Below are 27,505 nucleotides of genomic sequence, written 5' to 3' on the forward strand. Positions count from 1 at the left end.
CAGGTGTGAGCTACTAGTGCCTGGTTAGATGTACACTCTTTTTTTTTTTTGGCAGATCACACACAGGACTTGAACTCTGGGCCTAGGCGATGTCCCTGAGGCTCTTCAGTTCAAGGCTAGCGCTCTACCACTTAAACCACAGTACCACTTCCAGTTTTCCAGTGGTTATTTGGAAATAAGACTCTCATGGACTTTCCTGTCTGGGCTGGCCTTGAACTGCGATCCTCAGATCTCAGCCTTCTGAGTAGCTAGGATTTATAGGAGTGAGCCACTAACACTCAGCAGATGTACAACTCTTAGACACACAATAGTTAGGTACACAGTAAGTGCTCCATCAACGGCAGTTACGCTATTGCCATCACAAGTCATAGCACCTAGAGGCACATACTATGTCTCAGGCCAGTACCACTCTCCTAGTACTTCCAGTACAGCAGATGCCCAGTGCATGCCTATCAATACCTTTCTCCCTGGCTCTTTCACCAAGGGTCAGTCTGACACAAATCTACCATCAGGGGGAGTGAAAGTACTCACATCTGTAGAGATGGTTCCACACGGGGAAGAAAGCCATGTAGAGGGCCACATCCCCCACTGTTGGATAGGACTTGAAGATGGAGATGATGGCAATCTGGATGAACATGAAGAAGATGGGGTGCTCCCTGGGATAGAGCATGAGAGATAGACAGAGAAGTCAGCCAGAAACCAGGCCAAGACTCTTGATCCCCTTCTTTAAACCAAAATCTCCCAAAGGAACTTGAGGCAGGGGCTAGCCTGTTACCCTCAGGCATAACAGGCCAGGTCCCAGTAGCAAAGCAGAAGACTGCAGAGATTCAGAAATGCCCAGGTATGGATCAGGCCTGGCAAACACTAGAGAAGTAGCCCATAGAGACATTACCCATCTACATCCACCCCTGCTTCTTGCGGCTCTGGGCTTTCCCCCAGGAGCCACAAGGAAGAAAACAAATGAAGTCACCATTGCTATTGCCAGGCCTAAATGACTGCTTGTCAGAGAAATCAGGCACTCTTCCCTACCAGAGGCCCCTATGACAAAAAGCCCTCGGAAGGGAGGTGCTCCTGGCTGATGCTTTGCTCACTAGCAATATGGTTAGTGGGGTGTGCATACCCTGGAGAGCTTCAGCTCTTTAAGGGCTGGACTAGAATTCCTGTTACCTTAAACTAACAATAGTTGAAACTGTAATTTTTAAACTAAAACAAGCGATGTCCTGACCCCTCACTATGGGGTATGCCCTGTGCAAAGCCTCTCTTACGCTTATCTCAGGAGATCTCCACAGTACCTCAAGTGTCACTCCAGGCAGGGAATTCTATTTCCTGTCCTTCAGATGATGACACTGAGGCTCAGAGAAGTGAAATGAGTTAACTTAGTAAGTGATAGAGCTGTCCTCAGAGCTCCTAACACCACTATATTGCTCTCCTGAACACTTCACAAACTTCATGGCCTTCATTTCCTCTTCAAGGAAAGAGGAGGGAACAGAGTTCAGCCTCCAGTACCCCTCTGAGAGCAGACTGAATGCTAGAGGGAAGTGAACAGGAAGAGGTCAGATCTGTGGCCTCTTCTGTGACCTAAGTGCATACGCATGACCTACTTCTGCACAGCACTTGGATGCTGACTGCTCATGAAGGTTTTCAGAGGACAAGCTTTCTGAAGCCAGGAACAGGGGATCACTTTCAAAGCTACTGCAGGTCCTCTCCTCAGGAGTCTGGCATGGCACAGGGATAATCATAGACTCTGGAGCCAGACAAACCTATGTCTGAATTCCAGCTCCACTGCTTACTAGATGTGTAATTCTGGGGGAAAAAATCACCTCTTTCCACATCCATCCCTCAACTATAAAATAAGAGCAATGGCAATAAGATAATGCTGACCTCTCTGAGTGACTGAGGTAGGGATGATTCTATTTTAGTCTAGAAAGGTACCAGGGAATGAGATGGCTCAACATACACTTGCTCTCTTATAGTGCAGAAGAGCTCCACAGACCACTCCATTTGAGAAAACCTGATTAGAAGATTAAACAGAGCTGGAGGTGCCCAGACTCCCAGCCAACCCAGGCTAAGTCCCTCTTGGGACAATCCCTGGAGTGTTGATCAAGGATGTATTCCTTGATCTACTGTTTCCAAAGGCACCCCCAACATAACACTTGCTTTTGCCCCAAATGGTGAGTGGGTTCAGTAGCCATGTGAAGTGAGGCGAGGAGAAGGCCAGGGTTATAAAGCACCCTCCTTGTGGCCTGCACTTGTTTATGACTATCAACTGTTGGCTCCGGCTACTGGCACCTGAGGTGACTGAGGACAGGGCTCCAAGGGCAAAGATGCTATAAACCTGATGGCAGGTGCCCCTGGTTGGCAGGGCACTTATCTAGAGGTAGAGGAGGAGAAAGGACCAAGCAGCAGCGGATCCTCCCACTTACTTTAGCTTGATGGCTAAGGGGACAGTGTAGAAGAAGACGTTGATCTGAAATACGCAGACAAAGAAGAGGCTGAAGTGCTCAAACATCTCTGCAAAGAAGTACCAGAAGAGACCAATGTTTGGAGTGAGATCTGGAACAGAAAGTCTGGAATTAAGAAAACACAGGGAGAGAGAGAGAGAGAGAGAGAGAAAAGAGCAGAGTTACAAATGGTCTGGTTTGCCCTTGTTTTCTCCTGAAGACAGAATCCTGGCTGGGCAGCCAAGACTGACTTCCTCCCTCTAGAGATCAGGGCGTGAAGGATTCCTCAGGTACCCCATATACAGATGAACAAAAACTAGGGCTAGGCACAGGCAATGACAAGCCATAATAAATATAGGTTAGGTAAAACAAATCTGAAACAAGGCAAGGGTTTATCCTGGATATCAAGACAGCAATCACTCTTTTCCTGCTCAGCACAGTTCACAAGCAGGAGCTACCAGAACTATAAATAAGATCTATTTGGGGGCATTCCAAAGTCCTGCCCAGAGGAATTAAGTGCAGAGATTTTGCTCCTTCCCATTCTTGCTCCACCTCCCCACAGCAGGAGGGACCCACAAGACTGTGCTTGAACCTGCAGTGAGACTTCCAGGGATGGCTTCAAGAACCTTTAGCAGGTTCTACCAGGGTCAGAGAGTTCATTTAAGAAAACAGGGTTTTGTGCCAGAGGCTCACACCTGTAAATCCTAGCTACCTACTCAGGAAGCTAAGATCTGAGGATTGAGGTTTGAAGCCAGTCTGGGCAGATAAATTTGACAGACTCTTATCTGCAATTAAGTATCATAAAGTTGGAAGTGGAGGTGTAGCTCAAGTGTTAAGAGAGCCAGCCTCCAGCAAAACAGCTAAGCAAGAGTATGAGATCCTGAGTTCAATCTCTAGTTCCAGCATGCACACACATACAATGAAACAAAACAAAAAAGTTTTATGAAAGAATTTTTGTCTGGTTATCAAAGAACAAGCTATGTATCTGGCTCTTCTAAAAGTTTACATTATATATACATACAAATTATTACATACATACATATACACACATTCATACATGTGTATATATGTAAAATATATATATAATTATTAATTTCTAGTCCTAATAATGGGAATTGAACCCAGGGCCTGCAGCATATTAGGTAGGTGCTTTACCACCAAACTACATCCCAAGTCCTATGTTATATTTTTTTTTGTTAAAATAAATAAATAAAAAGAACTGAAACTGGCCACAATTCACAATTTCAAAAGGACAACAGAGGGAGGGACAGGTAATATTTCTTGACTGAAGCCTCCGCCCAGGGGAAATCTTTGTCTCTGTGGCAAGTATATTTCCTCCGTGAATTTTGGCCCAGTAGAGAACCAGGAAAAACTCTTTACTAGACATCACAAACTCATCCAAGGCAGAATACAAAGAGCTCCAAGTCCCTGAGCTTTTGTTATGCCCAGCCAGAGTTTAACAAAAGGAAGTACCCTAGAGACCCAGCTAGGAGCTCTGTCTCTCCCATCTCTTTCTCACCCTCACAGGTTTAAAGTCTGTCACTCATCAAGCTGTGAGTTTCTCCAGGCTTAGGGAGCAACCAAGTTCTTCAGCACCTAGAGCCTGGCATACAATATGTGAAAATGTTCAATTTATGAACAATCATGAAAGCCTGAAATATTGCAACTCATCTGATTTATGTTAAAAAAAAAAATCAGGGGCCCTCGAGCAATAATGAATGGATACATTTCTGCTTGAAATTGAATGCGTACCTTCTAGTCAGAGGCTAGTTGGCTGTTTCTAGAAAATGTTTTCTCTAATCCCACCAAATGAAGGTGTGCATTAGAGCAGAAGTTCCCAAAACGTGTTTCTGAGACCAGAGGCAACAGCACCATTTGAACATCAACCCAGACCCTGGGAATAGGCCAGCAAGCCCCTTGAAGGGGTTTTGAAGTGACCTCCAAGTGTAAGAACATCTGCTATAGCTGCTGCCTGTAGGTCTCTGCCTCATTTCAACAGGAACTATGAAAAACAAATTAGCTTCCAGATTTCTCTAATGAGATCTTTACTTACATGAAGCCGTAGACTGCAGGGATAAAATCCCAGGAGCTGAGAAGGAAGAAGGAGAGGCAAACAATTACCACTAGGCTTCCCACATACATCATGGCATACTCCCAAGAGAAGATCCAGAAGGCTTTGCTCTTCACTTTCACAGGTATGTACTGCCGCTAGGAGAGAGAGCAGAAGAGGACATTTAAGGGATGCCAAGGACAGACAGCTCTCATCTAGTACCTAAAGATTCCTCGTGCAAAACCATGCCATGACGCATAGATTTAAGTTTTTGCTATCTTTATGGTTGTTTGGTTGTTGATTTTGCAGATAGGGTGTTTCTTATTATGTAGCGCAGGCTGGGCTCAAACTCAGGACCCTTCTCCTGCAGCATCCTGAGTACTGAGATTACAGGCAAGTGACTTTGCTGTCTTTAATTAAAACCAAAGTATGTAAGCATTTAAGAAAGTGTCAGGTGCATATACTCTGACTTGAGACTTAGTAAGATCATTCCAGGGATGCATCCTAGAGATAAGAAAAAAATGAAACAATATTCACAAACATGAACCTTTCAGCAGTGGAAAAAATAAACTGTGGTACAACTGTATAAATGATACACTGTTTAGCAGGTCACATGAATAAGCTGTACCTATTTCAATATAAGTAAATGTCATAGTAGTGCATATATGTAATGTCAGCACTTGGGAGGCTAAGGCAGGAGGATCCCACGTTCAAGGCCAGCCTGGTCATACAATGACTAACACCTTGTCTCAAAGGGGATGGTAGTGGTAAGGACTATACAGAAAGTGAACAATCAACGTAAAATCAAAATATCTGTAATATTTTGAGATTATGCCAAACAATAGTATTTTATTTATAGGTATATAGGAAAATGTTCTAGATGTTTTATAAAACAGATTAGAAAGATACATTCTGAAACCATACATTCTGAAACCATAAAAGCATTAGCCTCCCAGAATGGAGAAAGCATGATTTAGTTTTAGTATTTATAGAAAGTATATCAAAAGCAAATATAAAACAATATGGCAAAAAAAAAACCCAAAACAAAGCTTATTGGGTAAAGATAGCTCATGTCTATAACGATTGCTACTGAGGATCATGGTTTGAAGCCAGACAGGGCAGAAAAGCCTGAGAGATTCTTATTTCCAATTAACCACCAATAAGCTGGAAGTGGAGCTGTGGCTCAAATGGTAGAGTGCTAGCTTGAGAAAAATAAAAATAAAAAGGCTTCTAAGTGCCAGTGGCTCATGCCTGTAATCCTAGCTACTCAGGAGGCTGAGATCTGAGGATGACAGTTCAAAGCCAGCCTGGGAAGGAAAGTGTGTGAGACTTATTTTTTTTGCCAGTCCTGGGGCTTGGACTGGAGGCCTGAGCACTGTCCCTGGCTTCTTCAAGTTGGCACGCTGCCAACTTGAGCCACAGCGCCACTTCTGGCCTTTTCTATATATGTGGTGCTTAGGCATCAAACCCAGGGCTTCACGTATACGAGGCAAGCACTCTTGCCACTAGGCCATATTCCCAGCCCTGTGTGAGACTCTTATCTGCAATTACCTACCAAAAAATCCAGAGGTGGAGCTGTGGCTCAAGAGCTCAGGAACAGTAATCAGGCCCTGAGTTCAAGCCCCACAACTGATACACATACATACATAGACACATAGATAAGCAAGCTCAAGGACAGCATCTAGGGCCTGAATTCAAGCCCTAGAACTTGTGTGCGTGTGTGTGCGTGCGCACACATACACATAGTGAAAAATTTATGCCAGGAGCTGGATGCAATGATATACATCCATAATCCCAGCCAATAAAATGCTAATAAAAATGCCAACAATTGGCTGGGAATGTGGCTTAGTGGTACAATACTTGACTAGCATGCATGAAACCCTGGGCTCGATTCCTCAGCACAGACAAAGCCAGAAATGTCACTGTGTAAAAGTAGCTCAGGGACAGTGCCCAGGCCCTGAGTTTAAGCCCCAGGACTGGCAAAAAACAAACAAAAAAAACCCAAGAAGTCATGGCATGATGTGAGATATTAAAGTTTATGAGATTATACCATATAGTAAAGTTTATGGAGAAAAACAAACATGCAGAAGCAAATACTGATAAGGAAGGAAACTATGAAGGGAAGACCAGCCATATTAAACTTGCGAAAAGAATTCTAAAATCTCAATGATTATACAACCCAGGAAGATGGCATAAGAAGATGAAGCAGGAGTCAGGAGGATCTGGCAAACCTGGTCTGTATAGGGATTCTGAGTATAGCCTGAGCTACCTAGAAAGATCCTGACTAAAACAAAAACCAAACAAATAAAAACTTATGCTAATATGTTGGAAAGCTTAAGAGAAATGAAAATATTCTAGGGCTGGGAATGTGGCTTAGTGGTAGAGTGCTTGCCTAGCATGCATGAAGCCCTGGGTTTGATTCCTCAGTACCACATAAACAAAAAAGCCAGAAGTGGCGCAGTGGCTCAAGTGATAGAATGTTAGCCTTGAGCAAAAGAAGCTCAGGGACAATGCCCAGGCCCTGAGTTCACACCCCATGACTGGAAAAAAAAAAAAAGTCTGAAAAATATGAACGATGCAATTATACCTATGTCCTTTTCTAAACGGAAGAGAGACCAAAGAAGATGATAATGAAATGTAACACATGATCTATGATTAGATCCTGATTAGTTCGTCCCCACAAATCCTACAATGGTCATAAATTGGAGAATCTGAATTTGAAGTACATACTATACCATTCTATCAAGGTTAAACCTCTTGGGTGATAATAGTATTGTAGTTGTACATAAAATGAGAGAGACAAAAAAAAGGATATACAGATATAGACAGTATAACAAAATTATAACTGAAAAATAAAACCCTAAAAAGCATACTATGCATTCAACTTTCCTGAAAGCCTGGTATAAAAAAAAGTGAGAAAAAAAAACCCACTAATTTGAGGAAAAGTAGAAATTTTGAATGGTTCCATAACCATCTGAAAATTTGAATTAGTAATAGGTAACTTTCCCACAAAGAAAAGAGCAGGACTAACAAGTTTTACAGGCAAGTTCTTCCAGTGTTCAAGAAGTAGATAATTCTAATATTAAATTAACTCTTCCAGAGTAGATATTATAAGCTTGCTACCAAAAATACTTACCAACACAATCACAAATGCAAGACTATGAACTGAAGTTTATATAATTCAGCAATACATGAAAAAGATTATGATAAAGTTGAGTCAAAAACAGGTTGGGTTTGTTCCAATAATTCAAGGTTAGTTCAACATAAGAAAAGCTATTATTTTCTGTATTTCAAACAGCTTAAAGAAAACAATTATCATCTCTGTACATCAGTTTGATAATAAAAATTTGAAGAAAAAAAAAAGAAAACAATCATCATGATATCTATAGAAAAGTAATCCACACAGGCTGGGAATATGGCCTAGTGGCAAGAGTGCTTGCCTCCTATACATGAAGCCCTAGGTTCGATTCCTCAGCACCACATATATAGAAAAGGCCAGAAGTGGCGCTGTGGCTCAAGTTGGCAGAGTGCTAGCCTTGAGCAAAAAGAAGCCAGGGACAGTGCTCAGGCCCTGAGTTGAAGCTTCAGGACTGGCAAAAAAAAAAAAGAAAGAAAGAAAGAAAAGAAGAAAAGTAATCCAATGACAACTCATGTTAAAAATAATTCAAACAGGGCTGGGGATATGGCCTAGTGGCAAGAGTGCTTGCCTCCTATACATGAAGCCCTGGGTTCAATTCCCCAGCACCACATATACAGAAAACAGCCAGAAGTGTCTCTGTGGCTCAAGTGGCAGAGTGCTAGACTTGAGCAAGAAGAAGCCAGGGACAGTGTTCACTGAGTCCAAGCCCCAGGACTGGCCAAAAAAAAAAAAATAATAATAATTCAAACAGAGGAGGGATGTAGCTCAGTAGCAAAGTGCTTGCCTAGTAAATGGATTCAATCACTCATACCAAAAAAGAAAGACAAAACAATAATACAGTTAAAAGAAATAATTCAAACAATGTAATTAACTAAAGTTCCAGGCATAGCTTTTGTTATGAATAAATATTAAATGATTTAAGTATGCAATGGTAGGAAAAAAAACACATATAAAGTAACAGAAAGACGAAAAGTTGGAAGTCCAATTTAATAAGAAATATACAAAACCTATATAAGGAATTTTTAATGTGTGTGTGTTTTTGTATGTACTTGAACTCAGGACCACATATTCTCATGTGGCTTCTCTACCATTTGAACCAAATTTCTACTCCTCGCTTTTCGCTGGTTAACTGGAGATAAGAGTCTCATGAACTTTTCTGCCCAGGCTGGCTTTGAACTGCGATCCTTAGATGGCATTGTCCCTGATCTTCTTGTGCTCAAGGCTAGCACTCTACCTACCACTTGAGCCACAGTGCCACTTCCAGCTTTTTTTGTTTATGTGGCATTGAGGAATTAAACCCAAGGTTTCATGCATGCTAGGCAAGTACTTTACCACAAAGCCATATTGCCAGCCCTATCCCTTGTTTCGATTCAGGATAAGTCATCGTCACAAAGACATCAGCTGGGCCTAAATTAATTTAAAAATTCAATGCAATAATACTATGCCAATAAAAGGCAACAAGTCATGGAGATATACCAGACATTAAAGTTTATGTAGTTATACCAGAGGAAAACATGAAGAAATTAGGAAAACATTGATAAGAAAAATTATGAAGGGAAACTAGTCCTAATAGACTTAAAAAGTACTCTAAAATCTCTATAATTACACAGTAACAGACATAGTCACCTAAAAACTAGTAGCACTATGGCTCGAGTGGTAGAGCACTAACCTTGAACACAAAAGCTCAGGGACAGTAACCAGGCCCTGAGTTCTACTAAATTCACAGCCAGCTTCTACAGATTTTCACTCTGAAAATTCTGTTAGTAGCCTTCAATTTTAGTGTGCTACCATACTATGTTCTCAGTAATTTATTCAACTTAAAATGTTACAGTTGACCTCCCCAGATGTTCCAGTCAGTCCTGAGCTCTGCAAGTTTTTCAAGACAAAAATATGTACCCGTGGGGGGCTTGAAAAAACAGCAGCTGGTTCATATCCTTACAGGGGTCAAACCATTCCAAGTCAGAGGTTGGAGGGATAGCCAGGGTCATTAGATTCAGTCACCATGCTGATGTTGACACCAGAGCTAGGACTCCCCAACAGGTGCCAATTATCCACTGGCCTATAACACTGACTCAGGAGTCACCTCACTTTGGGACAAAATACTCCATTCTGTTACAGAACTGTCCCATACTTAGCTCACTGGTTTTTAGCTTCTCTCCTTGCAGCTTATGGATTTCTGTGAAACTCAGGTCTAAAGGGTCTACTGAATGGGTCTAAGAGGAACTTAGCCCTGAAGGATAATTTGCTTTTCTGGTTCTTCCTTTCTATTTAGACAGGAGGGTTTGCTTTCTGGATGTGACTGCGTTTTCCCATCATCCTACTATGCTTTTTAGGCTACTTTATACATCTCCATAAAGACATGTGCCAGGCGCTGGTGGCTCACACCTGTAATCCTAGCTACTAGGGAGGCTGAGGACTGAGGATCAAAGCCAGTCTGGGCAGGAAAGTCCGTGAGACTCTTTTTTTTTTTTTTTTTTCGTGAGACTCTTATCTCTAAATAACCACCAGAAAACCAGAAGTGGTACTGTGGCTCAATGTGGTAGAGCTCTAGCTAAGCTGAAGAGCTCAGGGACAAAGCCCAGGCCCAAAGTTCAAGTCCCACAACTGACCAAAAAAAAGAAGATATAAATAAGGTTTGGGCTAGAATTTTATTTAATTAATTAATTAATTTATTTATTTATTTATTTTTTGGGCCAGTCCTGGGGCTTGGACTCAGGGCCTGAGCACTGTCCCTGGCTTCTTTTTTGCTCAAGACTAGCACTCTGCCACTTGAGCCACAGCACCACTTCTGGCCATTTTCTGTATATGTGGTGCTGGGGAATCGAACCCAGGGCCTCATGTATATGAGGTAGGCACTCTTGCCACTAGGCCATATACCCAGCCCCTGGGCTAGAATTTTATTTTATTTTTTTTGGGCTAGAATTTTAATTCCTAGAAAAATGGGGTCCTGAAATTCATCTCAAATTCTTTGTAACTCTCATCCATTTCAGAGGCTGCCTCCAGAGCAGTCTTTGGGGTGCTCTCACTCGGAAACCTCAATTGCAGAGAACAGCATGTGTCTAGCACACTGTAGGTTTCAGCTCTGGATAGTTGGTGGGAAGAGCCAAGTCAACTAAATAAAGTGATAGGCCTAACTGCTGGATCTCATGACTCAGCCCTGTCCATTATTGTCTGGAGACATTTCCTTGAATTTTAAACAAATTCTTTTTCCTCTCTCTTCCTCCTTCTAGTATAACTGCATATTGTTATGTGTAAAATGCTTGGATTCAACAAAGATACAGAAAATCAAAACAAAGTAACTTCATTCTGTGGTAATACCTCTAATGAACCAGTAATCATAAATAAAACTTGAAAAGCGGGGCTGGGAATATGGCCTAGTGGTAGAATGCTTGCCTAACATAAATGAAGCTCTGGATTTGACTCCTCAGCACCACATATAGAGAAAAAGCCAGAAGTGCCACTGTAGCTCAAGTGGTAGAGTGCTAGCCTTGAGCAAAAAGAAGCCAGGAACAGTGCTAAGGCCCTGAATTCAAACCCCAGGACTGGAAAAACAACAACAACAACAACACAAAACAAAACCTTGAAAAGCCAGTGCTGGCAAAATGGGAAATAGCTGGTTTACTTGTCTTCAGACACTGGTAGTAGGTAGCACTGCAAACTGACTCAGGTTTTCTGGTAGCCAACCTGGTATTTCATAATGAGAGCTATAAAAACAATGATTCAGCTGGAGGAACATATCTCAAGGAAATGACTTAAAGAAAAACAAATTTCAGCGACAATAAAGATAGTTCCCTAAAGCTAACCATGCATCACTGTGTGCATCACCTCAACACTTATTACAGTCACTTAAAATGGCAAGCATATGCCCATATCAACAAGTGGAAGCAGTCAGCCTTCATTGCAATGTTTATGTCTAAAACAAGGGCTTTAGAACTGGACACTTCTGAGTTTGAGTCTAGATGCTGCCAAACTACATGCTTCCAGCAAATATTTTTCTTTCTTTCTTTCTTTTTTTGGTGCCAGTCCAGGGCCTTGAACTCAGGGCCGGGTGCTGTCTCTGAGTTGTTTTGCTCAAAGCTAGCACTCAACCATTTGAGCCATAGCTCCACTTTCCACTTTTTGGTAGTTAATTGGAGATTAGTCTTATGGACTTGCCTGCCTTGGTTGGCTTCAAACTGTGATCCTCAAATCTCTGCCTCGTGAGTAGCTAGGATTACAAGAATGAGGCATGAGCGCCCAGCTTTCAAATATTTCTAATGTGGATCTTGTTTTTGAGGATATATGTACTAGTCTCCTTTTTTGGTGCTGTGGATTAAATCCAGGGGTCCTCTATCGTGGAGCTACACTAGATCCCCAGCCTGACATGCATATTCTTATATTTTTTTGTGCTGATCCTGAGGCTTGAACTCAGGACTGGGTGCTGTCCCTGAGCTTCTTTTTTCCTCAAGTTTGCACTCTACCACTTGAGCCATAGCACTACTTCCAGTTTTGTTTTTGTTTTTGAAGATCTGTTTGTTTTTATTTATTTTTATTTTTTATTTTTTGCCAGTCCTGGGCCTTGGACTCAGGGCCTGAGCACTGTCCCTGGCTTCTTTTTGCTCAAGGCTAACACTCTGCCACTTGAGTCACAGCGCCACTTCTGGCCATTTTCTGTATATGTGGTGCTGGGGAATCGAACCCAGGGCTTCAAGTATACGAGGCAAGCGCTCTTGCCACTAGGCCATATCCCCAGCCCCTGTTTGTTTGTTTTTGTGTCAATTGTGGGGCTTGTACTAGGGCCTGGGTGCTGTCCCTGAGTTCTTTTCCTCAAGGCTAGCACCCTACCACTTTGAGCCACAGCTCCACTTCTGGTTTTCTGGTGGTTAATTGGAGGTAAGAGTTCTTAACTTTCCTGCTCAGGCTGGCTTTGAACCTTGATTCTTAGATCTCAGTCTCTTGAGTAGCTAGGACTACAGATGTGAACCACTAGTGCCTGGTGCTTTTTATGGTAGTTTTATTAGAGATAAAAAGTCTCATGGACTTTTCTGCCTGGCCTGGCTTCAAACTATGATCCTCAGATCTAGGCTTCCTAAATAGCTAGGATTATAGGCATGAGCCATGGGTACCCAACTCTGAGGTATGTATTTTTATTAAAGTAGAAAAGAGGGATGGTTAGAGAACAAACTGTCTCATTAGACTCCCAGAGCTATCACTTGCTGGACTTGGGTAAGTGACTTAACCTCCTAATGTTCTAGTCTCAATTCGTGTATATAACATGGCTACTATGACCTACAGCATAGAGTTTTTATGAGGTTGAAATGAGGTCGATACCTGCAGAGAGCTTATCGTAAGTGTCTGACATGTAGGACATTATCCATAAGGTCAGCAACTGGTATTCTTCAATTACTGTCATGTACTGATCATCCACTCCATTCCTGTCATTGCATCAAGAACACCCATTACATTTAATTCCTGTAATAATCTTATAAAATGAATGCTATTATAAAGAAAAGCTAAAGATCCTGCTAGGTGTTGGAGGCTTGCATCTATAATCCTACTCAAGAGGCTGAGATCCAGAGGATTATGGTTCGAGCCAGCTTGGGCAGAAAAATCTATGAGATTCCATCTCCAAAATAACTAACAAAGAGCAGGGCTAGAGGCATGGTTCCAGTGGTAGAGCACTAGCTGAGAAAATGTATAAGAATCTGAGTTCAAACCCCATACCAGCAAAAAAGAAAATAAGGAAATGTTGAAGAAATAAGTAGAGTAGGGATTATGTATATTAGGTAAGAAAAATGTAAGGCAGATGATCCCAACTACAAACATGCAAAGACAAATATGCTTATACATTTGGAATGATAGGTATAGTTAGAGTCTAATGATCATTAGGTCTGCTTTGTTAAAAGTTAGTCAAGTTCATCTTTTCAAGTGGAATCAAGCAGGTATGAGTTGGGAGACCCAGTCCCCAGTCCCATGCCCTTACTTCCCCCATAGGGGCAGGTTTTGTAATGTCTCTTGGTGCTGGCTTCTGACCAGTGAGTGCTTACCTGGAGGAGATAGAGGAGTCCTGGCACAAACAAGGTGACTGGGTACAGAGACTGGTATGTTGCTATGGCGAGAAAAATCGCACTGAGGAAAGCACTGCCTGTAAAAAGAAATGAACGTATGGAATAACCCCGCCTCATCAATCAGGCTTAGACTCAGCAAGTCCCTATCATATCAATATAAAACTTTCCATAATAGCTCAATCACCTGCCAAATGCTTCCTGGTCTTATACAAACTCATGTGCACTGAGAGCTTCTTGGCTGTATTCCTCCATGAAAGGAAACCAAGGAAATCAAAACCACCCACCTTTAGTAACCTGAGATGCCACAGGCATGTTTCTTGTGAAATTTTCAGTCCCAGAAAGATTTTACAAAACTTCAGCCAGGGCTGGGGATATGGCCTAGTGGCAAGAGCGCTTGCCTCGTATACTTGAAGCCCTGGGTTCGATTCCCCAGGACCACATATACAGAAAATGGCCAGAAGTGGCGCTGTGACTCAAGTGGCAGAGTGTTAGCCTTGAGCAAAAAGAAGCCAGGGACAGTGCTCAGGCCCTGAGTCCAAGGCCCAGACTGGCAAAAAAAAAAAAAAAAACTTCAGCCAAAGACATACAAAGGGATCAATCAAGTCTGTTAACATCCACGTCCCACTTAATGCACTAGTTCACTAAACCTGCAGTTACTGCTTGTAATATGTGGAACTGTGAAACTATTCTGTTGTGTTGTATAATATTTCATCACACTATCTGACACACTCCTTCCTTCATTATCTTTTTTTTTTTTTTTTTGGCCAGTCCTGGGCCTTGGACTCAGGGGGCCTGAGCACTGTCCCTGGCTTTTCCTGCTCAAGGCTAGCACTCCGCCACTTGAGCCACAGCGCCGCTTCTGGCCATTTTCTGTATATGTGGTGCTGGGGAATCGAACCTAGGGCCTCGTGTATCCGAGGCAGGCACTCTTGCCACTAGGCTATATCCCCAGCCCCCTTCATTATCTTTAGTCATGTGCTTCCTTTCTTTCTAAGTGTATGAATTTTTGTTAATAATGTTCCCATTCCCTATATAAAATGAAGTACTATGAAATAATTAAATGTCATATAAGAATTTGTGATGAGAAGGCTGGGAATGTGGCCTAGTGGTAGAGTGCTTGCCTAGGATACATGAAGCCCTGGGTTCGATTCCTTAGCACCACAAACACAAACACAGCAAAAGCTAGACGTGGCACTACGGCTCAAGTGGTAGAGTGCTGGCCTTGAACAAAAAGAAGCCAGGGACAGTGCTTAGGCCCTGCGTTCAAGCCCCACGACTGGAGGGAAAAAAAGAATTTGTGATGACATGGAAAGATATTTATAAAATCCTAGTAAGTTTATAAAATAGATATACACTGTGACTTTTAAAACATGATCAAAGGACTGGGAATATGGGTTAGCCGTAGAGTGCTGGCCTTCCATGCATGAAGCAAAGTTCGATTCCTCAGCACCACATAAACAGAAAAAGCTGGAAGTGGCACTGTGGCTCAAGTGGTAGAGTGCTAGCCTTGAGCAAAAAGAAGCCAGGGGTTGGGAATATGGCCTAGTGGCAAGAGTGCTTGCCTCCTATACATGAAGCCCTGGGTTCAATTCCCAAGTACCACCTATATAGAAAATGGCCAGAAGTGGCGCTGTGGCTCCAGTGGCAGAGTGCAAAGTTCGATTCCTCAGCACCACATAAACAGAAAAAGCTGGAAGTGGCACTGTGGCTCAAGTGGTAGAGTGTTAGCCTTGAGCAAAAAGAAGCCAGGGACAGTGCTCAGGCCCTGAGTCCAAGGCCCAGGACTGGCAAAAAAAAAAAAAAAAAAAAAAAAAAACCACAAAGAAAGAAAAAGAAGCCCAGGCCCTGAGCAAGCCCCAGGACCAGCAAAAAAAAAAAAAAAGTGGAGCTGTGGCTCAAGTGGTAGAGTACTAGCCTTTAGCAAAAGAAGCTCTGCATCAGTGCCCAGGCCCCGAATTCATGCCCCAAGACTGGCAAAAAATAAAAATAAAAAATAAGAAAGAAACATCACCCCATTCAGTCTAAGGAGTTTCATCCCACTACCAACCCAGCACCAGGGACAACAGTCAGAGATGATCTCTAGCTCCTCTGCTCAACAAAGTAGTCTATATACCAGAAATACCTAGAGCTACCCTGGAAGATGGGTGGGCATGGGTCAATGAATGTGATCACTTCATGGAGGAGGGAGTGGAGAGAAAAGAATTTTGGGTGTTCCATTTTTGAAACTAAAAAAACTTTTAAGCTAGGAACAATCATGGTGGGCAGAATATAAAGTGGAAGGAAGCAGAGAGCCAGTGCAAATATAATCAACTGTTTGGGAAGAAGAGATGAAAAGAATGGCAGTTTGAGACTAGCCTAGGGAAAAAGCAATAAACCAGTAAAATGAGCCAATAAAATGAGCAGGGTGGCATATACTTAAGATCCTAGCTATGCAAGAGAAATTTGGTCTGAGGCAGAATCCAAGTAAAAATTCAAGACTCTACTTGAAAAATAAGTACAGCAAAAAGAGCTGGAGGTATGCCTCATGTGATAAAGTGCCTACTTAGCAAGCACAAGGGCCTGAGTTCAAATCCAGTACCACAGGGGGAAAAAAGACAGAGAAAGAAGGAAGTTGGGTACAAAAAAAAAACCAACAAAGGATAAAGGGCAAAATTTCTCAAGTGGGGCTGTCCCACCAATTCATGAGTGCTAGGCGAGATGTTCAGCACCCAGGGTACTTATAAAAATGACTGAGCAGGGAGAGGAACAGCTAAGTGAAGCCACCAGCAGAGGCCTCCACACATCCATGAGCACCACACACCAGACTAGCACCAGAACCACGCTGGAGTGAGGAGATGGCACTAGTGGGAAATATAAGTCCTGACACCTAATGGTGAAGATGGCCTCAGAATGCTTGGCTGAAAATCTGAATGATGTTTTGTGGGGGAAAAGTGCAAAAAAAATAAAAATAAAACAACCCACAAACAACTTTTCATTTAGCATGGTTTTCTACACACAAACGTATTAAAAGAAACCAATGTTCTTGAGGAAGAATTCATGAAGTAGAAAATACATGGGCAAACACAAATCAAATCTAACTCTAGGCTGGAACAGAGCTTACAGAGGGCAGGGGCTGGGCAGGAGCTGGGCACGGGCATGTACTGTGGAATAATGACTGGATGGCTGAAGTCTGAAGGCTGCAGGCAGAAACACGGTGCTACAACAGGCAGTGGCCTAGTGTGGGTGTTCTGGGTGTGGGATGACAGGACAGGTGTGGATGGGCACATGCACAGCGTGAGCAAGTGAGGGGGAGTAGGCAGGCACACAAGACTCAGGAAGAGCTACTAAGTTTTGAGAAAAACTAAATGGGGCAAGAAGAATAAGTTCAGAAGGTACAGCTGGAACAATATGTGCTTGGGCAGGGGCAGGACAGATAAAAGTAAAAGGTGACTCCAAACATTGTAGACAAAACTGTGCAATAAGCAAACACTGCTGAAGTTTGCTCTCTGCCAAGCATGTGCTGGGTGGTAGGGAGACTGGTGACTCAGATAGCCTGTGTCCTCAGGCAGCTCCCATGAACAATGACAACACATGAGAGGAAAGGACAGGAGAAGCAGAGCTAGCCCATCGGGGACACTGACACCAGAGTTGTGAACAGTCAGTGTGTAAGGCCTAACATCTAGGAAATGGCACATGCGGGGACAGGAAGTGTGCTGGAGTGAGGTGTTGACAGCAAGTAGTTCAGCATGGCAAAACAGGGTGAACTCGAGGAATGACTGAAAGAAGCCCCAAAGGGGCTCCAAGGGCTCCTGAGAATGCTGGTTACATTCTGTCTCTTAATCTGGGTACTAAGACTCACCATTTTGTAAACATTTATTTATTTGTACATTATTTCTGTATACATTACATACCTCGATAAAAAGTCACAATCTAAAAAGTCTTAGCAAGCAGCCTGGGGTCAGATCATAGAGGGCTTAGCTACAAAATTCATCCAAAACATCGACCTACAGGCCCAGACAGGATACTGAAGTAATGTCTGAAATAGGGCTTTGTGTGGGCAAGAATGAGGGCAGCTTGCTACCCTAACCAGGTCAAACTATGCCAAGAGGGATATGAATTTTACCCCAAAATGATACCACTCGACCGTTGTCTGCTAGTGCAGCCAAGATGCTCATACTGTAGGTTTTCTGAACAAGTCTTGGTCTCAGAATATTGGGGAAAATCAATCAAGCAGGTTTGTGCACTTGGCTGTAATATCAGGGAACATCATTATGTACATAATCTAGCTTTGAGTATGTTTTCCAACTCTCCATTTGTGTCAGGGTGGGGGCCAAAACAAGCCTCCGCAAGACTGGAATAACATTTGGCCTCCAGGGACTGTACCTTAATCTGGGCCGGGGTGGGTGGCACAGCTGCAAGGGGAAGCAAGAATGAAAGGGGGAGGGGCTTGGGGGATTGGCTAGGGCGGGGGGGGGGGGGATATGAACTTCAAGGAGAGTGAGCAGAGAGCCAGAGACAGGCACAGACAATGTCCTGTCCCAGGATAGGCAGTGGGACCAACTGGAATGTGGGTAACAGGGCTACGGTCCCATGGGATTATCAGAAGAGGAAGATACACCAGTGACTGGGGCAACAGTGAGAAAGAGGGGTTGGTGTGGGGGTAGGGCAAGGCTGAGGCTCTACATTCCCTGCCGAGTATGCTCTTCTATCAGGGTAGGTGCAACATGTCCTGCCCAGTGACCATAAACACTTTACTTAGCCCCTTCTCTGTTCCAGCCACAACTATCAGCAATTTGCATGTCATGTGTCTTTTAGTCCTTTCAGTAACTCCAGCAAGTCAGTACTATTACTCTCATTGTACAGATCAGAGGATCACAAAGCCAGTGAATGACAGGACTAGGACGGATCCCAGGCAGTCTCACTTCAGATCTCATACTCCTTTCCTAGATCACTATGACAATCTCTTGATCTCAATTTGTATTTGAACCATAAAAAACATAATAAAGCAGCACAACTATTCATTGAATAGATTCTGCTAAGGACTCTGTATTTCTCATTTATTCCTCCACTAACTCTAGGAGGTAGATATCTCTGCGATCAAAGTGAGGCTCCTGAAGTAACACTTTTGCCCAAGACTACAAAGCTTATAATTAGAAAACCTCTTATGCTAGGCACTGGTGGCTCAAACCTATAATCCTAGCTACTCAGGAGGCTGAGATCTGAGGACTTAGGTTCAGAGCCAGCCTGGGCAGTAAAGTCTGTGAGACTCTTATCTCCAATAAACGACCACACAAACCAGAAGTAAAGCTGTGGCTCAAGTGGTAGAGGGCTAGCCTTGAGCAAAAGAAGCTCAGGGACATTGCCCAGGCCCTGAGTTCAAACCCCAAGACTAGCATTTAAAAAAGCAAGAAAGAAAAGAAAACCTCTTATTCTGATCTTATTATCCATGGCCCTTCCTCATATTATTCCTGTTCTGTCCTGCAGCTGTGTGTCTCTTACCCAAGCCCAGAAAAGACTATTTTAATCCTGACAGATCTTTACAAATGGCTACTACTAAGAGTAACAATCATCCATGCTTAGTACGTGCCTCTGTACTATGCACCATCTCATTTATTCTTTCCATTTGCTGTATAAGGTAGAGGCTGTTTCAATCTCCACGCTATTGGTAAGGGAACTACAACCCAGAACTGTTAAGAGACTTGCCCAAGGTAATGCAGCCAGTTAACAGTAGAGCTAGGATTAGCCACGAGATCTAACATCAGAGCAGCCTGAGCTCTTAATCACCCCTGACTGCCTTCTGATGGTACATCCTGATCCTTCTGTCTCCTTGGCAAGGAAGATGTGTCACATGGCTTCTTTTGGAGGAGTAAGCAAAGTTGAAAGGATCCTTACTGGCAAACTTTGTTTCCTGTTTGGAATATCTCATTGTTGACAAATACCAGCAAAGAATAAGCGGGAGTACCTATCACCATCAGTCAGTTTATTTTTCTTTTAAAAGCCTAATGAAGACTACTTCACAGGGATAAAGTATTTTAATTAGCTCACTGAAAGGCACAGTGCCCTTTGACCAAGGCAATAGCCTTCAAAGTGAAATCCATGCAGTTCACTATATTAACATCAACCCTACTCACAGTCCAGTGTTTCCCTGACAACACTCCATTAAGGACATCACAATGTAGTGACCTCTGCCTGGGCCTGCCTTGTCTCTCTCAGTGTGTCCCAGGCAACCCTGGGCTGCCACAAAGGAAGCCAAAAGAAAGCAAGTAGAAGTCAAGGGATCAGAGCAAATGAGGCCACTCTTCTTGGGGATGCCCACTGCAGGGAAGTCTAGGAACCTTTATATGCCTATATTATCACTCATTAATTTATATTTTAAATGTGATACTCTATTCCTATTAGCCAAAATGAGAAATAGTCCAAATATTTTTTTTGTGGGTGTGTTAGTACTGGGGCTTGAACTCAGGACCTCCTGGTCCTGAGTTTTGCTGAAGGATAGCACTCTACAATTTGATCCACAGCTCTACCTTTTGACTTTTGTGCTGGTTAATTAGCAATTAAGAGTCTCATGGACTTTTCTTTTCTGCCCAAGCTGGCTTCAAACTGTGATCTTCAGATCCCAGCCTCCTGAGTAGGTAGACTTACAGGTGTATGCCACCAGTGTCCAGCATCAAAAAATATATTTTTAATTCTCTTACTGAAAGAACTTTGAGAATAAAAAGCATACAAAAGAAAATAGAAATCACCTATGAATTTACTTTTGAGAGACAAATATTTATCTATTGGGGTATATTTTCTATTTTGTTGTCTTAAACTAGTTAAGTTTAATTAAAATATGTAGTTTTATAGTCTGCATTAAAACTACAAATGTCATTGTATACATGTGGAAATGTCACAATGAACCTCCTACCCCCTTGTATAGTTTATGTATGGTAATAATAACTTTAAAAAAGTCTGGCCACTGGTAGCTCATCCTAGCTCTCAGTAGGCTGAGGTCTGAGGACTGGGGTTTGAAACCAGCCTTAGTGGTACAGTGCTTGCCTAGCATGTATGAAGCCCTAGGTTTGATTCCACAGTATCACCTAAACAGAAAAAGCCGGAAGTGGCACTGTGGCTCAAGTGCAGAGTGCTAGCCTTGAGCAAAAGAGGCTCAGGGACAGTACCCAGGCCCTGAGTTCAAGCCCCAGGACTGGTGCATGAGTGCACACACACACAAAAACCAGAGCTATGGCTCCACTTGAGAGCAAAAATGCTCAGGGACAGCACCTAGATCCCAAGTTCAAGCCCCAGCACCAGCACCAAAACAAAACTTCAAATGTTCTAACATAATTTACAATTACTTAAAAATATCTACTATTCTGTTTTACTTAATTTTCTCTTAACCATTCCTCTATTTTGAAGTATTTTCCATTTTCTTCGACCCCAAATAACTCCACTAATAACTTTTGTATCATAAAAGTTTTATCTGTATTTCTACATTACTTCAGGGTAGGTTCTCAAAAGTAAATTTAGGAAATCAAAAAGTTAATAGTATAAAAACTTTAAGATTACTGCCAACCCCTCTGTACATCACCTGACAATAAAATTAAATAATAAAAAAAATTACTGCCAAACTTCTTTCCAAGAAGGTCATATAAATTTCTAAATAAAATTGCTATGTGGAAGATTACCTATTTGACAGAACCTTTGCCAGTACAGAGAATTATCTTCTAAAATCTATGCCAATTCCAAAGGCCAAGTGAGGTTTTTTTGGTCACCAAGTTAGAGGCATAGTTCACGTAATAGCTTGCCTACCTTAATATGTGGAAGGTCCTTGTGGATTCAAGTTCCAGCACTAACACACACATACACACACACACACACACACACACACACACACACACGATATCCTTATTTACTTCAATTTGCTTTTTTATTATCGGATTGAGTATTCTGGATTTTTGAGTGATTTTATATTTTCTTTCTTTTTTTTTTTGGCCAGTCCTGGGCCTTGGACTCAGGGCCCTTGCACCATCCCTGGCTTCTTTTCGCTCAAGGCTAACACTCTGCCACCTGAGCCACAGTGCCCCTTCTGGCCGTTTTCCATATATGTGGTGCTGGGGAATCGAACCGATAGCTTCATGTGTAGGAGGTAAGCACTCCTGCCACTAGGCCATATTCCCAGCCCTATATTTTCTTTCTTGAGGTTCTTTTTTCCCCATGTTCTCTTTTTAAAATAAAGACCAAATTAGAGTTTTAGTAATTTTACTATACAATAAAAATATGAATGCAGAAAAAGATATTGGGAAATGAATAAGTGATCTAGTTTTATTGTATAATACTTTTGAAGAGTCAAAGTGGTTCACAGAGCCAGCTAAAATAGAACTCTTCAAATATTTTAACAGATTAGGAAGTTGTTTGTGATAGTCTCTATTTATAGTAGCCACAATGGAAAACAACTTAAACCTCCAGTGAAAGGGAAGAGAGCTGGGACTTTAAGCACAGTTTTCATGACGAATGGAAGTTGGGGTGGGACAGGATGAGGAACAACTTATTTTTCAATTGATATGCTTGATTTCTTTTACTTAAAAAAAACAAAACAAAACATGGGCTGGGAATGTGGCTTAGTGGTAGAGTGCTTGCCTAGCATGCACAAAACCTTAACACCACATAAACAGAAAAAGCCAGAAGTGATGCTGTGGCTCAAGTGGTAGAGTGCTAGCCTTGAACAAAAAAAGCTCAAAGACGGTGTCCAGGCCCTGAGTTCAAGCCCTAGGACCAGTTAAAAAAAATTTTTGAGGCTAGCCTAATCTACATAAAGAGACATTTTCAAAACTATCAACAATGATAACAATAAACATGCTTATTGATATAAATGGTGGTAGATTGTACTTCAGGCTCCAATTCTCTACCTCTCTCTATATCCAGGCCCTTGACCATATAACTTTACAGTTATATATGGACAAAACAGAACAGTTCCCTGAGCTCATCATATGTTATATCTCAATCAATGGAATACTAGCATGTCTGATACAAGCAGAAATTTAAAGTGAATTCCTACTTGGGCTTGCTCAGTGTTGTAACTCTGCTATTGCTCTAAGAAGATTATGCTTAAGTGAATCCTCTGATTTAGGAGAATGACAAACATGTGAAGGAAGCCCTAGGTTAGATTAGCAAACTCCAGTCAGCCACTGATGCATGAATGAGCCTCACTGACTTGGCCAACAGATCAGTGATATCCACCCTAGAACAGTAGATCCCTGGCTTACATGTATGACCTAACCAAATCATTGTTGCTGTTTAAGCCATTGAGTTTTTGAGTGGTTGGTTAAATAGTATTTCTATGGCCTATCTAACTAATTCAATACTTAAGGATGTGGAAGAAAAGTGGAGTAAAAACTTTTGGAAATATATAATCCAAATATTAATGGAGGGACTTGTAGTTAAAAATGGTAGATTGGTCACATGTGTTTATCATTTATCAGAAAACCTCACTAAATGATGACAAGGGAATAAAACTAGCACTAAAGCACAAAGATTACAGAGCAAAAATATTTTAGAGCTGGGCATGGTGAATCACACTTGGAATTCCAGCACTTGGGAAACAGAGGCAGGAGGATCAAGAGTTAGAGGCTAGCCTGAGCTGCATAGCAATATCTGCCTCAAAAGAATTTTTTTTAAATGTATCTTTTTTTTTTTTTTTGGCCAGTCCTGGGCCTTGGACTCAGAGGCTTGAGTGCTGTCCCTGGTTGCTGCTTCTTCTTCTTCTTCTTCTTCTTAATTAAAAAAATTTTTTTCTTTGCCAGTCCTGGGGCTTGGACTCAGGGCCTGAGCACTGTCCCTGGCTTCATTTTGCTCAAGGCTAGCACTCTGCCACTTGAGCCACAGCGCCACTTCTGGCCATTTTCTATGTATGTGGTACTGGGGAATCGAACCCAGGGCTTCATGTATACGAGGCAAGCACTCTTGCCACTAGGCCATATCCCCTTGATCTCACTTTTTCACCAAGAACAAAGTGCAGCCACATACCCCACCCCCTCTCCACCCCACTGTATTCCACCCACCGGAGACCACAGTCTGAAGAAAGTTAACTAAAGAAGTCCAGGAGATACTAAGCCCAGTATAGGAGAAGTATGAGCCAAGAAGTAGTAAGGGGGCTGGGGATATAGCCTAGTGGCAAGAGTGCCTGCCTCGGATACACGAGGCCCTAGGTTCAATTCCCCAGCACCACATATACAGAAAACGGCCAGAAGCGGCGCTGTGGCTCAAGTGGCAGAGTGCTAGCCTTGAGCGGGAAGAAGCCAGGGACAGTGCTCAGGCCCTGAGTCCAAGGCCCAGGACTGGCCAAAAAAAAAAAAAAAAAAAAAAAAAAAGAAGTAGTAAGATTACATGGCAGTCTAGCTGAAAGCCATTTTCCCATTCCTGCTCTATATAGCTCCAACAGCTAGACATGTACCTTCTACTACAATCCAACTCCAAAAATTACTACCAACAGACAGGAAACAGGTGGATTCTTCTCCAGAAAAACAAAATAGCTTCAGAGAAAATACGATCTATATTTATAAAAGGATGGTATTTAGGAACACTTGCAACAAAAAAGGCCAGCCTACTTCCTAATCACCCTACAGTGGGAATGATCCACCAATAAGCCCTGCATTCAGTCTCAAGACAACAGGTGAGTGCCCCATTCTTTTTTAAGCAATTAATTTACTTTATTGTTATTATAGAGATGATGTACACCACTCTTTTTTCCCACATTTTTATTACCACCATCAATCAATTGCACAGGGGTTTCATTTTGACATGTCCATATATGCATACAGGTACCTTTGATCAGGCTCACCCTCTGTCACTCTCCTTCATTCTCCCTCTTGCTTCCAAATTACAACAAGCTTATAAGTATAAATGTTTCAGGTGACTCATGCCTGTAATCCTCCCATTCAGGAGGCTGAGGCCTAAGGATCCCAGTTTAAGGCCAGCCTACACAGACCAATCCTAGAGACTCTGATCTCCAAGTGACTAGCAAAAAACCGGAAGTGGAGGTATAGTGCAAGTTAGCGCATGCTAACCTTGAGCAAAAAAAGCTAAACAAGAGCATTAGGCCCAAAGTTGAAGCCTTAGTACCAGCGTGTGCATGCACATGTGCGTGTGCACATCACACGTATACACATAGGAACAACTACAATAAGAATTTTCATGTCATGCTTAGGTAGAGGTCATGCTAATCAATATCATTCCAATTTCAGTGTAAGTGCTGCCCAAGCCAGCACCTACTCTTAAATAAATAGACAGCCAGGATCTGTCTGTATATAATAAATAAGAGAAAAATCCTCCCATGTAAAAGAAATGTCACCAGAAAGACAAACTATGCTTGAATAAAAACTAACTGGGGGGTGGGGCTGGGAATGTGGCTTAGTGGTAGAGTGTTAGCCTAGCATGCAATGAAGTCCTGCGTTCAATTCCTCAGCACCACATATACAGAAAAAGCCAGAAGTGGGCATTGTGGTTCAAGTGGTAGAGTGCTAGCCTTGAGTAAAAAAGAAGCCAGGGACAGTGCTCAAGCCCCAAATCCAAGGCCTAGGACTGGAAAACAAAAACAAAAACAAAACTATATAGGGTCAGGAGCCGATAGTTCATGTCTGTGATACCAGCAACTCAGGAGGCTGAGATCTCAGGATAAAGGTTTGATGCAAGTGTGGGAAAGGAAAGTCTATGAGACTCTTATCTCCAAATAACCACCAGAAAACTGGAAGTAGCACTAAGGCTCAAAATGGTAGAGCACTAAGCTTGAGTGAAAAAGCTCAGGTACAGTGCCCAGTAGCCTGAGTTCAATCCCTACAACTGACCAAAAAACTAAACAAAACCCTAAATATGTATGTATATGTGTGTGTATATGTATGTAAACACAGTATACACAGAGAGACAAGAGGATATTGTGATAATAAAATAAGTACAGAATGCTTTAATGAAACAAATGGAAACCAAAAATAGAATCTTAAATGCAATAAATAAAGTAGGAATGCAACACACCACCAAATGCTATTTTAAAAAAGCAGAGGGAGGAATAGGAAAATAATGGAGATGGAAAATTTGTTCAAAGTATTCTGTGAGTGTATGAAAATCTTAAAATGAAACCCCTTCATATTATAAGTGTATGTTGTTAATTAAAAGTTCAAGGCTAGCCTAGGCTGCACAAATTCTGGGCTGGCCTGAGCTATGTAGAGATCCTGTCTCAAAACCATGAAACAAAACAAAGGAAAAAGTCCAACATCAAGAGGACAAAGAAAATACAGCATGAAGAAATTGAAATATAGCACAGGAACACCTTCTAGAACTAAAGTATCTTAGTTTCCATAATGAAAGCACTAACCAAGTACTCAGAATAATAAATGACGCCTCATGAGGCTTTAAAATACCAAGGGTAAAAAGAAGATTCTAGGGCTGAGAATGTGGCAGAGTGGTAGAATGTTTGACAAGCATGCATGAAGCCCTGGGTTCAATTCCTCAGTACCACATAAACAGAAAAGGCCAGAAGTGACACTGTGGCTCAAGAGGTAGAGTGCTAGCCTTGAGAAAAAGAAGCTCAGGGTCAGTGCCCAGGCCCTGAGTTCAAGCCCCAGGACTGGCCCCCTCCCATTTCCGTAGAAAGAATGGTGCTAAATGCAATGCTATTAAACTGTCCAGTCACAACAAAGACACTTCCATGTAAGTGAAGCAATAGCTTCAAAATTCTGAAGAAGAGTTATTACACTCCTAAATCCTTACCAGCCAACTACCTAATGTGGTAGTAAACTAGAACAAAGACATTTTTACAGATAAAGCATCACTCAGTGTATCTATCCTATACACCCTTTTTTTGGCCAGTCCTGGGGCTTAGGCACTGGGCACTGTCCCTAAGCTTCTTTTGCTCAAGGCTAGTACTCTACCACTTGAGCCACAGTACCACTTCCGGCTTATCCTGTTTATGTGGTACTGAGGAATCGAATCTAGGGCTTTACGCATCCTAGGCAAGCACTCTACCACTAAGGCACATTCCTAGCCCCCTTAAAAAACTATTATAAGAAATATTTCAATAAAGCCCAGGAGAAAAATCAATAAATCACAATGTAGCAGAAGAGAATTATGAAGGGAAGTTTCAGTGACAGCTTTGCACCAGGACCATGTAACAAAAGGTTAGAATAGATGTGTGAAAGAGTTCTCAAGAAAAACCATGTAACTGACAGGTATTTAAGTGTTCTCAAACAAAACTGTTAGGTACTTACTTGACAGATCTATTAGTGCAAATGAAAAAAAAATGTTTGCTACCAAAAAATTAGCAAAATACTAAATACTAAAAGACAATTGTTGCCAGGTGCCAGTGGCTCACACTTACAACCCTAGCTACTCGGGAGCCTGAGATCTATAGATCAAGGTTTGAAGCCAGCCAGAGCAGGAAATTACATAAGACTCTTATCTCTAATTATTAACTAGCAAAAAAAAAAAAAGTTAGAAAAGTAGAGTTGTGGCTCAAGTGGTAGAGTGCTAAGCCAGTGCCCAAGCTCCATTGACATTAAAAAATAAAATAAGGGCTGGGGATATAGCTTAGTGGCAAAAGTGCCTGCCTCGGATACACAAGGCCCTAGGTTCGATTCCCCAGCACCACATATACAGAAGCGGCGCTGTGGCTCAAGTGGCAGAGTGCTAGCCTTGAGCGGGAAGAAGCCAGGGACAGTGCTCAGGCCCTGAGTCCAAGGCCCAGGACTGGCCAAAAATAAATAAAATAAGGAAAAGAGAAAAAAAAAGTAGTCATAATTGCTACTGTGCAACAGAGAACAATACATAATGAGTCATAAAATAGAGGTATTGACTATGGATATTTTTCTTCCTTTGGAAT

The 27,505-nt window shown here is 42.1% G+C and overlaps 1 protein-coding gene across 1 annotated transcript in view; it reads right to left on the reverse strand.

Annotated features, from left to right (window-relative positions):
• The window catches only part of Pigu (phosphatidylinositol glycan anchor biosynthesis class U), a 74,401-nt gene that overhangs the window by 22,088 nt on the left and 24,808 nt on the right, over positions 1-27,505 (reverse strand). Inside the window, exons 7-10 of the mRNA XM_048349034.1 lie at positions 13,657-13,754; positions 4,495-4,649; positions 2,424-2,567; positions 532-656 (exon numbers count right to left, since the gene is read on the reverse strand). Of these exons, the coding sequence (XP_048204991.1) occupies positions 532-656; positions 2,424-2,567; positions 4,495-4,649; positions 13,657-13,754 (522 nt within the window). The remainder of the gene's footprint in view (positions 1-531; positions 657-2,423; positions 2,568-4,494; positions 4,650-13,656; positions 13,755-27,505) is intronic.

Source organism: Perognathus longimembris, chromosome 6, assembly GCF_023159225.1.
Source record: "Perognathus longimembris pacificus isolate PPM17 chromosome 6, ASM2315922v1, whole genome shotgun sequence".
Lineage (NCBI taxonomy): Eukaryota > Metazoa > Chordata > Mammalia > Rodentia > Heteromyidae > Perognathus > Perognathus longimembris.